Genomic DNA, 16,914 nt, shown 5'->3' with positions numbered 1-16,914 from the left:
GTGGTTCCTCCTGCCCTGTCTCGGCAAGGGCAAGGCCGGCAGTGCATCAGAATCCCCCTGACAAGCTGTTTTTCATTGTCCTCACATCCCCAAAGCCCCATCCTCAGAAGTTCCTGCAGGCTCTCCCAAGAAAGAACCATCAAAACAGGTCAAGGAAATCAAGGCTAAGTAAGCTTGGAGGTCACTGTGAGAATTGCATGGGCAAGGAATAATCATTAGTGCACATTTGATACAGACCACACCCCACACCCGAATCAGGTGAATGATATTCTAGGAGGAAAAGTCTGAAAAGCAAAATGTGAGTATTTATGTATTTTCCAAATATGTTTTGAACCTCTATTACGTTACAGGAAATAGGCTGGGCACTGGTGACTCAAGGATGAACAAATGAGAAACAGATTCTAACCTCATGGAGATTGTAGACGAGTGGGTGGTGGCAGAAAGCATTAACCCAGTGATCACTAACAGAAGTGGAAATTAAAACTGACAAGCAAGGAAGGAAAGGAGCGTGGCACTAATGGGGAGATGTTGGGAGCTCCCCTTGACCTAGAGACTCAGGAAAAGCTCCTCCAAAAAGGAGTTGGGCAAGCAGAGATATAGAGGATCAATAAGTAGGAGTTAACCAGACTGAAGCAAGCAGGGAGGGCGGGAGGAAATTCCAGTAAGAGGAAACCGCAAGTGCAAAGGCCATGTGGTGTCAGGAAACACAGGAGGAGAGAGCCAACGTGGCTGGATTGTGGGGAAACAGGTTGGCAGGAGCCAGACTAGGCAGGGCTTTGTGGACCATGACAGGAATTTTGCTTTTCATTCCAAAAGCTCTGGAGAGTCACTAGGGAGCACTAAGGAGGAGAGTGACGTGATCAGATTTACATTTTGAAAGGGTCACTTGGGCTGCAGAGCAGAGAAGAATTGAGTGGAGGGCAAGAGTGGCAGTGGGAGGCCAGTCAGGAAGGAGACAGGGGTAGCTGGGATCAGGTGATGGTAAACACGGGAAGAAATGGGTTACGGAGTAAGTCATGAAGTAAAATGGACAGAGCTTGATGTTAAGTTAGATATGGAACATGACAGAGAGGGAAAGGACAAGATTGACTTCCAGGTTCTGGCTTGTCCAATTTATTATATGATGGTGCCATTCAAGGAGCTAAGAATACCAGAAATAAAGCAGATCTGGAGCAGGTCGTAGCTCTGTTTTGGACACACCGAGTTTTAAGTGCTCTGAGACCTGTGAGTAGAAATGTTTACAATTGAGGAAATAGCTAGTTGAAGGTTTCTTAACCTGCCCTGTGAATTTTCCTGGGGATGTAAGGTGGCAAGAGCACCTATTTAAGAGAGAGGCATCCTTGTAAGAGGCGGGAATGTTTCCTAGGTATCACTGAAACAATCATCATGATCATCAAGATCCTGGTTTTGAAAAAGCATATCAATATCCTTTTGCAAGCCATGAAAGTCCAGAGATGCTTTGGAATAGAGGTGGTTCACTAGTTTGTGGAACACATTTGGCACAACTGTGTCTAGTTTTGGACAACATACAAACATCTTTTTAAATAGAATTGGAGGTCTTTGCACAGAGAGCATTTACCTCAGAGAACTGCCACCTCCACAGGGACCTAAGCTTTCTTCTGTCAGGTATGCTGAGGTTAAGAGGAGCAGGCTACCTGACTTCAAACTATATTACAAGGCTACAGTAACCAAAACAGCATTGTACTCGTACCAAAACAGAAATATAGAACAATGGAACAGAACAGAGCCCTCAGAAATAATACCACACATCTACAACCATCTGATCTTTGACAAACCTGACAAAAACAAGAAATAGGGAAAGGATTCCCTATTTAATAAATGGTGCTGGGAAAACTGGCTAGCCATATGTAGAAAGCTGAAACTGGATCCCTTCCTTACACCTTATGCAAAAGTTAATTCAAGATGGATTAAAGACTTAAATGTTAGATCTCAAACCATAAAAACCCTAGAAGAAAATCTAGGCAATACCCTTCAGGACATAGGCATGGGCAAGGATTTCATGTCTAAAACACCAAAAGCAATGGCAACAAAAGCCAAAATTGACAAATGGGATCTAATTAAACTCAAGAGCTTCTGCACAGCAAAAGAAACTACCATCAGAGTGAACAGGCAACCTACAGAATGGGAGAAAATTTTTGCAACCTACTCATTTGACAAAGGGCTAATATCCAGAATCTACAATGAACTTAAACAAATTTACAAGAAAAAAACAAACAACCCCATCAAAAAGTGAACAGACACTTCTCAAAAGAAGACATTTATGCAGCCAAAAAACACATGAAAAAATGCTCATCATCACTGGCCATCAGAGAAATGCAAATCAAAACCACAATGAGATACCATCCCACACCAGTTAGAATGGTGATCATTAAAAAGTCAGGAAACAACAGGTGCTGGAGAGGATGTGGAGAAATAGGAACACTTTTACACTGTTGGTGGGACTGTAAACTAGTTCAACCATTGTGGAAGTCAGCGTGGCAATTCCTCAGGGACCTAGAACTAGAAATATCACTTGACCCAGCCTTCCTATTACTGGGTATGTACCCAAAGGATTATAAATCATGCTGCTATGAAGACACATGCACACACATGTTTATTGTGGCACTATTCACAATAGCAAAGACTTGGAACCAACCCAAATGTCCAACAATGATAGACTGGATTAAGAAAACATGGCACATATACACCATGGAATAGTTTGCAGCCATAAAAAGGATGAGTTCATGTCCTTTGTAGGGACATAGATGAAGCTGGAAACCATCACCACATGTTCTCACTCATAGGTGGGAACTGAACAACGAGAACACTTGGACATAGGGTGGGGAACATCACACACCGGGGCCTGTTGCGGGGTGGTGGGAGCGGGGAGGGATAGCATTAGGAGATATACCCGACGTAAGTAACGAGTTAATAGGTGCAGCACACCAACATGGCACATGTATATATATGTAACAAACCTGCACGTTGTGCACATGTACCCTAGAACTTAAAGTATAATACAAAAAAAAAAAAAAGAGGAGGAGCCACTCTCTACAGAGGCAACCAGGAGGTGCTTCAGGCCCCACCTGCTGTCCAGAGGGCCAAGGAAAACAGCTTGGACAGCATGCCTGCAACTGATTCCCATCCACCTGTGTGTATGCCCTGGCATACTTGGAGGGAAGCCCTGCTCCAGACACCAGTGCTTCTTCTACTGTAATGTGCATACACCCTTAGCAGATCTTATAGTGAAGGTTCTGATTCTGTAGGTAGCTAGTGGGGCCTGAGAGCCTGCGTTTCTAAAAGCTCCCACATGTTGTCAAAACTGCTAGTCCAGGGACCACAAGCCTAAGCTATGCATTCCAAGTTCCAGGAACCATAGGTTAAGTAATGCAGCTTCTACAATTTCTTAAGGAAAGAGCTCATTTTCCTCTGTTCATGGTATAAGCTTGAGTAGTTGTATCTTAGTGTTTGACTTTCTTACGACTTTTTTGGATAGTTGCAAAAATGAGGGTTATTTATTTTTATTATTATTTATTATTATTTTTGAGACAGAGTGTCACTCTGCCAGCCAGTCTGGAATGTGACCACAGCTCACTGTAGCCTCGATCTCCCAAGCTCAAGTGATCCTCTCTCCTCAGCCTCCCCAGCAGCTGGGAATACGGGTGTGCAACACCATGGCCAGCTAATTTAAAATGAGTGGTATTTAAATGCAGAGGTAGAAGAACAGGAGACAGTACATATGTCTTTGGCAGCCTTTAGCACAAGAAAAAGCTTCAGATAAAGAAGAAATCGTCTTGAAGGAAATAGGTTGTAGGTTGATAAAGCTACTTGAAGATGCAGGAAAGACATGAGTTGCACAGGATCACTATCATTCTCAAAATAATTAAAGCCACAGGATCTAGCACAAGGATAAGGGTAAGAATGCAGAAATTTACTGCCAAAAATGCAATTTCCAACAGAGTGATTGGGAGGGGACAGTGTCTCAAGAGCCAGTTGTTCCAAGCTGACATTGCAGGTGTGAGATAAGTAATGCTTTTACTATCCTGCTAGATTGTAAGGGTTTATTTTTGAATGAGATGGAAAGGCTGGTGGTGGATACAGAAAGTGAGAACAAAGTTTCAAAAGCCTTCTTGACAGATGATTTGGACTTTGGAAAGGTGTGTTGTCGAACAGTGACTGAAGATTTATTTATTCATTCATTTGTTTATTTATTTATTTATTTATCTATTTATTTATTTATTTATTACAAAGTTTCCCTGAGATTCTACAAATCCTGGGAATTTCCTTCCTTACTAAATAACTTTAGGTATTGTCCGAATTGTCATAGCTGCAATTGTTTCTAGTTAATATCAATTTCATTCCGTGGAATCACATAGTCAACAGAAAAAAAAGACCTATGAAATTATTTTTATATTGAAGAATACAGCCCCACTTTGAAGGCTATAGCCAATATAAAATTCTAAGTCAGGGGTATACAGGTTAAAATGCATATGAAAATGGGCTCTCACCAGCCTGGGCAACAGAGCAAAACTCCCATCTCTACAAAAAATTAGCCAGCTATGACAGTGTGGACCTGTAGTCCCAGTTACTCAGGAGGCTCAGGTGGGAAATCACCTGAGCCCAGGAGGTCAAGGCTACAGTGAGATCTCACCACTGCACTCCAGTGTGGGTGACAGAGCAAGAACCTGTCTCAAAAAAAATAGAATAGCCTCTCTCAACTTCTTACTACATGTCAGAAAAAAATGGGGCAATATTTAAACAATTTTATGATTTTGTTCATGTGTAAGAGTGACAAAATATATTCTCATATATGCATGGACTTAGAAAACACGTCACTGTACGTTCTTCTTGAAACTAATATTTGAAGATCTATTCAGTTGACAGATGAATCAAAATTAAAGACTCAATTATCTAGAAAAATTGTATAAAATGAGCACCAAATACGTCCAAATAATTCTAAATTTGATTACAAACCAAAAGCAAACGTCCAAACTGATCTTGAAAGAAAATATAAAAATAATACTTTAAATTACATTATTTGAGCTTTAAAATCTCAGATTTCAATAATAAATACTGGGAAGAGAGATGCCAGGGGACTTTGGTTATCAAAAATTGTTAAATTCCTCAAGTTAGCAGGGAGGGAAACAATTACTAACTTTTTACCCAACTTGATAAGATAATTTGTCTCCAGCAGAACTGCATTATAAGTAATACTAAAATAAGTTCTTTAGGTGAAGGAAAATGATGCCAAATAGAAGAACAGATCTTGGAAAAGGAATGAAAAACACTAGAGAAGAAAGATATGTGGGTAAATATAAAAGATCTTAAATATATGCATAATATAGCCTTAGTTAGTTTGGGCTCCTGTAACAGAATACCATAGACTGTGTAGCTTATAAACAACAGAAATTTATTTCCTACAATTCTAAAGGCTGGAAGTCTGAGATTAGGATGCCAGCCTGGTCAGGGTCTGATGAGGGCTCTTCTGGGCCACAGACAGCTGACTTCTCATTGTATCTTTATATGGCAGAAGGAGAGCTAGAGAGCTCTCTGGGGTTCCTTTTATAAGGGCACTAATCCCATTCGTGAAGTCTCCACCTCCATGACCTAATGATCTCTCAAAGCCCCAGCCTCTTAATACCATCATAAGGGGGTTAGGATTTCAACACAGAAATTGGGAGGGAGGGATACAAACATTCAGTCCAAAATTCCTATGTTTAATATATATTGTTATATACATTGTTTAAAACTGTATACTGACTTATGTGGCTATACTTAACACTATTCAACTAACACTTAAACATAGTAAAGATGGTAAATTTTATTTTAAAAATCAAGATTAAAAATAAGACAATAAAAATAAATAAAAGCACTACTAACTAAAGCAAAACTAATAACAATATATGTATTATAGTGTTATACATAGAAATAAAATATATGACAAGAACATAAGGGCCAGGAAAGTCGGTTAAGGAAATTACACTTTTGGAATATCTTACATCCTTCACGAGACAATATATATGTCAAGGATGTATATTGCAATTTCTAGAAAAACCACACGAACTCACACAAGACACAGAAAAGGTTAATGGAGGAGATAAAAAAGAAATACTAAAAATATGTACACTTATACTAAATGGAATACTAAAAATTACTGCATTCACCAAGGGAAAACAGGAAGAAAGACACAGGTGAACAACAATCAGATGGGACAGATAGAAATCATATACCAAAATGGTAGATTTAAATTCAACCCCTGTAATATTAGTAACTACATTAAATGTAAATGGACTAAACAATCCAGTTAGAGGCAGAAATTGTCAGTCTGGATTAAAAAGAGAAAACATAATCTGAAAACAGAAGGGTAGAAAAAGATGTAGATATATCATGTATATTAGTTATATATAACTGCAGGACAAATTATCCCCCAAATTTAGCAGCTAAAAATGACAAACATTTATTTCACTGTTTTTTCTGCTTCAACTGGGGGAAATTTTGTTCTAAGCTCACTCCCCAGGACAAGAGAGTGAGATAGAGAATACCCAACAAAAAGCTGTCATTTTTTAAAAATTGATTTTATTTTTTACAGCAATATTAGGTTCACTGCAAAATCAAGCAGAATGCCTACATTGGCATACCATTATCACCCAAAGTCTGTAATTTACATTAAGATTCACTCTTGGTATTGTGCATTCCATGGATTTGGACAAATATATAACAACATGTGTCCACCATTGTAGTATTGTACAGAGTAGTCTCACGGCCCTAAAAAATCCTCTGTACTCCACCTATTTATCCCTCCCTCCCCTGACCCCTACCAACCACTGATCTTCTTTACTTCTTCCCTAGTTTTGCATTTTCCACAATGTCATATAGTGGGAATCATACATGTAGCCTTTTAAGATTGGCTTCTTTCAATTAGTAATTATATTTACATTTCCTCCACGTCTTTTCATGGCTTGATAACTCATTTCTTTTTAGCACTGGATATTATTCCATTGTCTAAATGTACCACAGTTTATTTATTCATTCACTTACTGAAAGACGTCTTGGTTGCTTTCAATTTTTGGCAATTATGAATATAGCTACTATAAACATCTGTGTGCAGCTTTTTGTGTGGACATAAGTTTTCGACTTTTTGGGTTACATACCAAGGAGTGCAACTGGTAGATTGAATGGTTTTGCAAGGAATAGTCAAACTGTCTTCTAAAGTGGCTACACCATTTTTAATTCCCACAAACAATAAATGGGAGTTCCTGTTTCTCCACAGCCTCATCAGCACTTGGTATTGTCAGTCTTCCGGATTCTGGCCTAGATCTAATAGGTGTGTAGTGGTGCTGTAGTCCTTTTTAATTTAATATCACAATTGATATTCCATAACTATGCTGCATTCTACGAAACTTGTCAGTACTGAATCACTAAATCCAGTGGATATTCTAGGGAAGGGGATTACACAAAGGTGAAAATACTGACACAAGGATTATTGGGGGCCATCTTAAAGGCTGCCCACCACACCATGCAAAACAGCAAGCACAGGAAGGGTGATGTTCCTATATTAACATCAGAAAAAGTAGACTTCAAGACAAACACATTACTTGAAATAAAGGGAGATATTTCACAATGGTAAAATGGTCAGTTCATCAAGAAGACATAACAATCCTAAAAATGTATATAAAAGAGCTAAAAACAAGTGTCAAAATGCATAAAGCAAATATTGACAAAACTATAAGGAGCAAAGGATAAATCAACAATCATAGTTCGAGACATTAACACCGCTCTCTCAGTAATTGACAGAGAAAGTAAACAAAACGTCAGTAAGGATGTAGAAAATATGAATGATACAATCCACCTGCCTGACTTAATTGATATTTATAGAAACTATACCTACAACTGAGCAATATACACTCTTTTCAATGTAGAAAGTACATAGAACGTTTACTGAGATAGACCATATGCAGAGCCACAAAATAAAACTCTGACTACAACAAAATTTAATTTGAAAGCAAAAACAATAAGATAACTAGAAAAATCCCAATACTTTGGAAATTAAGCAGTATAATTCTAAATAATTCATGGTCAAAAAAGAAATTACAAAGGAAATGAGACAATATGCTGAGTTTGAAAATAATAAAATACCACATACAAGAATCATGGGATGCAGTTAAAACAGTGCTAAAAGAAATTTGCAGCATTAAATGCCTACATTAGAAGAAAGAGATATGTGAAATAAATGATATAAGTTTCCAACTTAAGAAGCTAAAAGAAGAATTAAAAACAAGAAATTTTAGAAAGCTAGAAAAAATAAAATAAACTAGAAAAGAAAATTAAAATCACTAGAAGAAAGAAAATGATCAAAAATAAGAGCAGAAAGCAATGAAATAGAAAATGGACAGACAATAGAGAAAAATCAACAAAGCCAAAAGTTGGTTCTTGGAAAAGATTAATAAAATGGTCAATCTGTAGCAAGGTTGACCAAGACAAAAGAAAGAAAACAAGACAAATTACCAATATCAAGAATGAAAGAGGAGAGATCACTACAGATCTTACAGACATAACAAGCCATTAAAAGGATATTGTAAAAAAAAAAAAATGCCAATAAAGTTGACAACCAAGATGAAAAGGACAAACTTCTTGAAAAATACCACTTACCAAAACAGACAAAAGAACAAACAGAAAATCCAAGTAACCATTAAAGAAATACTATTTTTAATAAAGTCTCCTCTCGCACAAAATTTTCAGATTTACCTGGCTTTGCTGGTGAATGCTATCAATCATTTAAGAAGAAAATTATACTAATAATACTCAAACTCTTTCAGAAAATAGAAGAGGGAAGTCACTCCCAACTCATTTTATGACTCCAGCATCATGCTGATATCAAAATTTGTGAAGCACACTAGAAGAAAATTATAGCTCAATATCCATCATAAATATAGATGCAAAAATCTTTAACAGAAAATTAGAAAAACACATCCAGCAGTACATAAAAAGAATAATACTTCATGACCAAGTAGTTTATGCCACTTTGGTGTAACATTCAAAATCATCCAGTGTAATTCACATTTTCAGAATACAGGAGGAAAATCCTATGACCATCTTAATAAATGCAAACAAATTTTGACAAAATTCAACATTTGATTAAAATTTCAAAAAAGCTAGGAATGCAGAACTTAGTCTGATAAATAATATCTATGAAAAACCAATAGTTAATATACTTAATGATACATCATTGAACATTTTTTCTCCTAGAATATGGAATAAGGCACAGAGGTCTGCTGTCATCATTTCTATTCAATATTGTATTGAAAGTTTTTGCCAACATAATAAGGGCAGAAAAATAAATAAAAAGTGTTAAGTTGGAATAGAAGAACAAAACCTATTTTTATCTGCAGATACTATAATGGCATACATTCATCTTTTTATGCAGTTTGCAAAGAAGTCTGTGGGGTCTCAGCAAAACACATAGCAGCAGAGAAATGTTGCTCCAGGAGTGAACGGTCAGTTGGGGAATAGACTGGATATTGTCAGACAATCAGCAAAAGATGGAGGTGCATAAGGACATGAGAAAGACAGTGAATTGCAGACGTGGCTACCTCTGGCTAATAGGCTATTGCCAATTTCTTGTGTTGGAAGAAATTAAAATTTATATGAACAAATGAGATTCATTTGCATAAATTTACTTGTAGATGTGGTAGTGTAAGATCTTGACCATTAGTTGTGAGTATATAAAGTCTACTTTCATGGATGGTGATTAATAAATTCTTTTCAAGTAATGCCTTTATCTTGCTTACCTCAGTTTAAAAACCTAGTCAGATTTTGGTTGTATCTGGTGATGTCAGCATTAGCCACACTCACAGCCAAGTTCTATAGGCTTGGATGGCTACAACAGCATGACAGTGAGGCGAGGGACAAGCCCTGACATCCAAAAGCTGCTGGTGAGAAGCTGGGTTAGCCTTTTACTTGCAGCTGTCCTAAACCTAGGTCCCAAGGTACTTGACTGCACACTGCTCTTGTCCCCACAGGCCTGGAAAGTTTGGGGGTTTACTCCTCTTTGCTCAGTATCCAATTCTTCAACCCTCTCCCTGTGTCTTCCATTATACTGGTGCACACACGCACGTGCACATACACAAATTTACAAACACGCACACACATGGGTCTATCTCATCTCTCTTGCTCTCGCTCTCGTTGTCACTCATTCTCCATTTGGATTTCTCTTTGGTCCCTATCTGTCTGTTGCTTTTGCCTACCATCACTCAGGTACCTTCGAAAGCCAAGAAGTAGATACCAGTTTCTCTACCTGTTCCCTTCAAGATCGCACACATAGGTCACCACTGGGGACCAGTCAAAGGCCTCTGGCTCTTTCTTCAGCCACTTCTCCAGCTCCTGCAGGTTCTGGTCTGAGTAGTCAGTGACGATGATCTCCTTAAAGGATTCACAAGCAGAGAGGAGCTGATAGATAGTGGGGCCAGAGCCGATGTCAATCAGCAGGTCTCCCTTCACACCGTCTGGGTTAGTGGGAGGAACAAAGAGGAGAGGTCAGGCATCTCATGGCAGTGGGCAGAGTCAAATTTACATTGTCTTTCCTGGGACTGTGCTGGCGATCCTCAAAGACAGACCACTACTTTTCACAACTTTTCCCTCAAAATGTTTTTTTAAAACATCTTTTCTGGGCCAGGCACAGTGGCTCATGCCTGTAATCCCAATACTCTGGAAGGCCAAGGCAGGAGGATCACTTGAGGCCTGGAGGATGAGACCAGCCTGGACAACATAGTGAGACCTCATCTCTACAAAACAATTTTAAAATTAGCTGGGCATGGTGGCGTGTGCCTGAAGACCTAGTTATTGGAGAGGCTGAGGCAGAAGGATCTCTTGAGTCCAGGAGTTCAAGACTATGATGAGCTGTGATCACATCCCTGCACTCCATCCAGCCTGGGCAACAGAGTGAGACCTATATCTCCAAAAAAAAAAAAAAAATCCCGTATTTTCCCCAAATCCCTGTAATTTACATCATAGTGACAAAGAAAATATAAATATCAAAAAGACTAAAAATGTCTCACTTGAATTTTAAATAAAGCACATCAGTTTGAAAAACTTCAAACATTAATAAAATTTAAAGTCAAAAAGAAAAAAAAAACTTTTCATTTTTTTATTCCCCAATCCAGGGTAGAGGCATGTTGCCAGGAATTTTAAGGTCTAGGAGAAGGTAAAAAAGATCTACATCTGGTGTACAGACTGAACACCAGATCCACAAAGTCTGTTACATGGAGAATGTAAAAACTATTAAGCAATACTTTCAAGGAAAGTTAATTAAAAAAAAAAATTGAGTATATAATGTCGTTCTCCAAAAAGCACCCAGTTCTTCATATATTGGGAGGTCTTTATCTCATGCATATTCACAGCATTCCCTTGAGTTAGGATCAGAATAGGTACTGTTTTAGAATTTCCACTTAAGTGGCCCTTTGAGGCTAAAAGTCTCCCTCAAGTCGCCTAGCAAATCAAGGTAGTCTCAGGACAGCACTCCAGTCCTCTGGTTTCCTTTTGCTTAATCAAGTGAGACAGTGGATACAAAAGCACTCTGTAAACTGTGGAATCGCTATACCAATATTCGTTTTTATCCTGGTTAAATAAATAGGTGATGCCAAAAGAGCTGTGAAGCAACAACGATAGACACAAAACCCAGTTGTGCCCTGAGACTCCATCTATATGACTCATATTAGTGGGGAGACATGCAGACAACAGACTTACCTAGGCAGAATATCTTGAAAAGATTTTTCAGAAGGTGCTTAAGAATCTGGCTTTCTGCAGAGTGCCTAGACCCAAACTTGTAATATTTTTCTAGGTAATCCCGAGGGTTAAAATGGCTTAAATAAGTGTCCTTGGAGGTGAAGGCTGATTCCATTGTGTCTCACTTCTGTGCCACTGGAGTGCTGCCCTCCTTCTCTCTCCTCCAGAAGCCAGGGAGTGACCCTGCAGAAGTTGTCTTCCTGAGTCTCAGGCTATCAGCATTCCTTCCATCAGTTCAGCCCTTCTTTTAGAACAGATGTTTGGTTAAACACTAACAGAGAAATAGACCACAAATGTTCTGGCTGTTCTAGGAAGTGATGAAATTCCTGCAGAAGGGAGCCTAGGCGAACGGGGGTGGAGGGTATGGTAGAGGGAGGGCCATGAGCTGTATGCAATGCTTGCCCAAGGGGTGAAGGCCAGCCGCCAGGGATTGTAGACCAGAGGGAGCACTTGAGCTCGTCAGGAAAATTATTTAATGCATAGGACCCCTAAGTTCAGAGAGACAGGACATCTCCTAACAAGCATCATCATTCTTCTTGTTCTTGCCATGATTCCCCCAGGAAAAGGGGTGACAAAGAATGGTTTAAATTTAAACATGTAAAAGAAAGGAAAAAAAAGAGGGGAAAGATGAGGATAGGAAATGTATTCAGAGCTAAGGAATGTTGGCTAAAGAAGGAGTCTCAGATGAAGTCTGGTAAGAGTAATTTTAAAAGCCTGGAACAGGCTTTCTGTAAAGTCCAGTCCAGCCAAACATCCTGAGACCCTCTCCTCATGCCCAGACCCCCTCTCCATCCCTGCCCTAGGCAACTGCAGCCTCACTGACCACTGCCATGACCCAGTGTCTGGCAAGCACCTCCTCCCTAAGCCTCCCCACTCCTTTTGGTCAATCCAAATCCTGATAGTTCTTTCAAAGTTAACTTTACTTCCTTTAAGAATTATTTAAGGCTGGGTGCGGAGGCTCACGCCTGTAATCCCAGCACTTTGGGAGGCCGAGGCGGGCAGATCACGAGGTCAGGAAATCGAGACCATCCTGGCTAACACGGTGAAACCCCGTCTCTACTGAAAAAAAAAAAAAATACAAAAAATTAGCCAGGCGTGGTGGTAGGCACCTGCAGTCCCAGCTACTTGGGAGGCTGAGGCAGGAGAATGGCATGAACCCGGGAGGCGGAGCTTGCAGTGAGCCGAGATGGCGCCACTGCACTCCAGCCTGGGCAACAGAGCGAGACTCTGTCTCAAAAAAAAAAAAAAAAAAGAATTATTTAAATCCTCTTTTCTGAACTCACTTTGAGACAGAGTAGGGATGGGGCTTGGCTTCAGCTCACTCCCTGCTAAAGCATTCTTTCTTGCCTTCCCACTGATCACAAAACCCACACCACTACCTCACTGACGACATGTCCATTAGTCATCCTCTTACTTAATTCCAGGAACTGGCCTTAGGAGATAAACAATGTTGAGGGGTGTCCCACCTCGGGGAAGGAATGCTGAATAATTGATTTACAGCCTTGTTGCCACTGGCCAGACCACCAGTTGGCCCATTCCTCAAGATAACCATTGCAACCAGGTAATGCTGACCTGCATACCCTACTTCTCATGTGCTTTGCCCAGCAGCACATCCTGCCTCTGACGTCAATTCCTGTGCTTTGCCTAATAAAAAAAACCCTACTGGTTCTTTTCAAGGAGTCAGCAAGCCAGAGAATTCGCTCTCTCTTTTGTTGTCGCCCTTATGCCAGGGCATAAATTCCAGTAAAGCATGTTTGGGAAGACTATTGGCCTTGTGTCAATTTCTTTTTTTTTTTTTTTTTTTTTTATTATACTTTAGGGTTTTAGGGTACATGTGCACAATGTGCAGGTTTGTTACATATGTATCCATGTGCCATGTTGATTTCCTGCACCCATTAACTCGTCATTTAGCATTAGGTGTATCTCCTAATGCTGTCCCTCCCCCCTCCCCCCACCCCACAACAGTCCCCGGAGCGTGATGTTCCCCTTCCTGTGTCCATGAGTTCTCATTGTTCAATTCCCACCTGTGAGTGAGAACATGCGGTGTTTGGTTTTTTGTCCTTGAGATAGTTTACTGAGAATGATGTTTTCCAGTTTCATCCATGTCCCTACAAAGGACACGAACTCATCATTTTTTATGGCTGCATAGTATTCCATGGTGTATATGTGCCACATTTTCTTAATCCAGTCTATCGTTGTTGGACATTTGGGTTGGTTCCAACTCTTTGCTATTGTGAATAGTGCCGCAATAAACATACGTGTGCATGTGTCTTTATAGCAGCATGATTTATAGCCCTTTGGGTATATACCCAGTAATGGGATGGCTGGGTCAAATGGTATTTCTAGTTCTAGATCCCTGAGGAATCGCCACACTGACTTCCACAATGGTTGAACTAGTTTACAGTCCCACCAACAGTGTAAAAGTGTTCCTATTTCTCCACATCCTCTCCAGCACCTGTTGTTTCCTGATTTTTTAATGATGGCCATTCTAACTGGTGTGAGATGGTATCTCTCATTAAACTAAAGAGCTTCTGCACAGCAAAAGAAACTATCATCAGAGTGAACAGGCATCCTACACAATGGGAGAAAATTTTTGCAACCTACTCATCTGACAAAGGGCTAATATCCAGAATCTACAATGAACTCAAACAAATTTACAAGAAAAAAACAAACAACCCCATCAAAAAGTGGGCAGAGGACATGAACAGACACTTCTCAAAAGAAGACATTTATGCAGCCAAAAAACACATGAAGAAATGCTCCTCATCACTGGCCATCAGAGAAATGCCTTGTGTCAATTTCTATACAGTGAGAGCCAAAAAAACCCATGGTCAGTAACATTGTGGCCTTAGAATTTATTCTACCCAGCCAGGCACTTGATTTTTTTTTTCTTTTTTCTTTTCTCTCTCTTTTTTTTTGGTTGCTACTTTTTTTCTTTTTAAAAACTTTTTGTGGGTACACAGTAGGTGTATATATTTATGGGTTACATTGATATTCTGATAGAGGCCTGCAATACAAAATAATCACATCAGGGTAAATGGGGTATCCACCATTTCAAGCACTTATTTTTTTGTGTTACAAACAACCCAATTATACTTGTCTAGTTATTTTTGAAGATACAATTAAATTATATTTTACTATATTCACGCTGTTGTGCTAGCAAATATTAGGTCTTATTCAATCTTTCTTTTTTTTTTTTTTTTTTTTTTTGAGACAGAGTCTCGCTGTGTCACCCAGGCTGGAGTGCAGTGGCGCAATCTCGGCTCACTGCAAGCTCCGCCTCCGGGGTTCACGCCATTCTCCTGCCTCAGCCTCTCCGAGTAGCTGGGACTACAGGCGCCCGCCACCACGCCCGGCTAATTTTTTTTTGTATTTTTAGTAGAGACGGGGTTTCACCGTGGTCTCGATCTCCTGACCTTGTGATCCGCCCGCCTCGGCCTCCCAAAGTGCTGGGATTACAAGCGTGAGCCACCGCGCCCGGCCTTTCTAACTTTTTTTTTTTTTTTTTTTTTGAGATGGAGTCTCACTCTGTCACCCAGGCTGGAGTGCAGTGACGCGATCTCAGCTCACTGCAACCTTCACCTCTTGGGTTCCAGAGATTCTCCTGCCTCAGCCTCCCAAGCAGCTGGGACTACAGGTGCATACCATCACACCCAGCTAATTTTTGTATTTTTAGTAGAGACGGGGTTTCATCATATTGGCCAGTCTGGTCTTGAACTCCTCAGGTGATCTGCCCACCTCAGCCTCCCAAAGTGCTGGGATTACAGGCGTGAGCCACTGCGCCTGGCCTCTAACTATTTTTTATACCCATTAATGATCCCCACATCCCCCCTACCCACCTCACTACCCTTCCCATCATCTCGTAACCATCCTTCTACTCTCCATCTCTGTGAGTTCAGTTATTTTAATTTTTAGCTCCTATAAATAAGTGAGAACACGCAAAGTTTGTCTTTCTGTGCCTGGTTTATTTCACTCAACATTATGACCTCCAGTTCCATCCATGTTATTGCAAATGACAGGATCTAATTCTTCTTTATGACTGAATAGTACTCCATTATGTGTATGTACCACATTGTCTTTATCCATTCATCTGCTGATGGACACTTAGAGTACTTCCAAATCTTGGCTATTGTGAACAGTGCTGCAATAAACATGGGAGTGCTGATAGCTCTTGGATATACTGATTTCCTTTCCTTTGGGTATATACCTAGCAATAGGATTGCTGTGTCATATGGTAGCTCTATTTTTAATTTTTTGAGGAACATCCAAACCGTTCTCCATAGTGGTTGTACTAATTTACATTCCAACCATGTACAAGGGTCCCCTTTTCTCCATATCCTTGCCAGCATTTGTTATTGTCTGTCTTTTGGATAAAAGCCATTTTAACTGAGGTGAGATCGTATCTCGTAGTTGAGAAATGCAAATCAAAACTACGAGATATAATCTCACCTCAGTTAAAATGGCTTTTATCCAAAAGACAGACAATAACAAATGCTGGCAAGGATATGGAGAAAAGGGGACCCTTGTACGCTGTTGGTTGGAATGCACACAGCTCTATTCTGGCAATTCCAAATGGTAGCCTCTGCCCTTGAACTTAGATCAGTCATTGATCCTGCTCACTAAGTGTGTTGGGGTGGGGAAGGGGAGTAAAGGAAACCTGTGTGGTATTAAGATTGCCCATTGCAAGAAGTTACATGTGGCAGGCAAATTGTCTCAGATTATTGCAACTGTGGTATCTTCAAATCTCAATTCATAGACTTAGGAGATGTAGAATGGAAGCAGTGTGTCTTTGTGGACTGACCCCAGGTACTGCTGCTGGAGCACAGACACTCCCTGCTTCTGCTGACTGCCCTAGTAATGGAGCACAGCAGGAGGCATCCAGAAAGTCCAAAGACATAAGTTGTTATCCTGGTTTGCTACTAGCAATTTGTAAAATGGACAGCTAGAAAAACTAACTTTTGAGACTCTTAAGCCTTAGTTTTGGTGAGTAAAATGGACTTAACAGTACGTATTTTACTATTCAGTCTGAGGTATTGAGGAATTTCAATGATAGCTTTCCTTACATTGAATCCTTACCTTGGGAAATGTGTCCCATTCCCACTCATGGGTCAATTTACCGGAGAATTTTAGACA

At 39.9% G+C, this 16,914-nt stretch overlaps 1 protein-coding gene across 3 annotated transcripts in view; it reads right to left on the bottom strand.

Moving 5' to 3' along the window:
- Positions 1-16,914, bottom strand: part of NNMT (nicotinamide N-methyltransferase) — a 98,837-nt gene that overhangs the window by 44,949 nt on the left and 36,974 nt on the right. For 2 of the 3 annotated variants that reach the window (XM_063635386.1, XM_055273205.2), the window contains exons 1-2: positions 11,743-12,828; positions 10,295-10,502 (exon numbers count right to left, since the gene is read on the bottom strand). In XM_063635386.1, coding sequence (XP_063491456.1) covers positions 10,295-10,502; positions 11,743-11,896 — 362 coding nt within the window. In that variant the 5' untranslated portion in view covers positions 11,897-12,828. Of the gene's footprint in view, positions 1-10,294; positions 10,503-11,742; positions 12,829-16,914 lie in introns of those variants that run through there. The other variant, XM_063635381.1, reaches the window with a different exon arrangement.

This window comes from Symphalangus syndactylus, chromosome 3 (genome assembly GCF_028878055.3).
Source record: "Symphalangus syndactylus isolate Jambi chromosome 3, NHGRI_mSymSyn1-v2.1_pri, whole genome shotgun sequence".
Taxonomy (NCBI): domain Eukaryota; kingdom Metazoa; phylum Chordata; class Mammalia; order Primates; family Hylobatidae; genus Symphalangus; species Symphalangus syndactylus.
The sequence above is the reverse complement of the archived record's forward strand: the minus strand, read 5'-3'. Positions and strand labels throughout refer to the sequence as shown.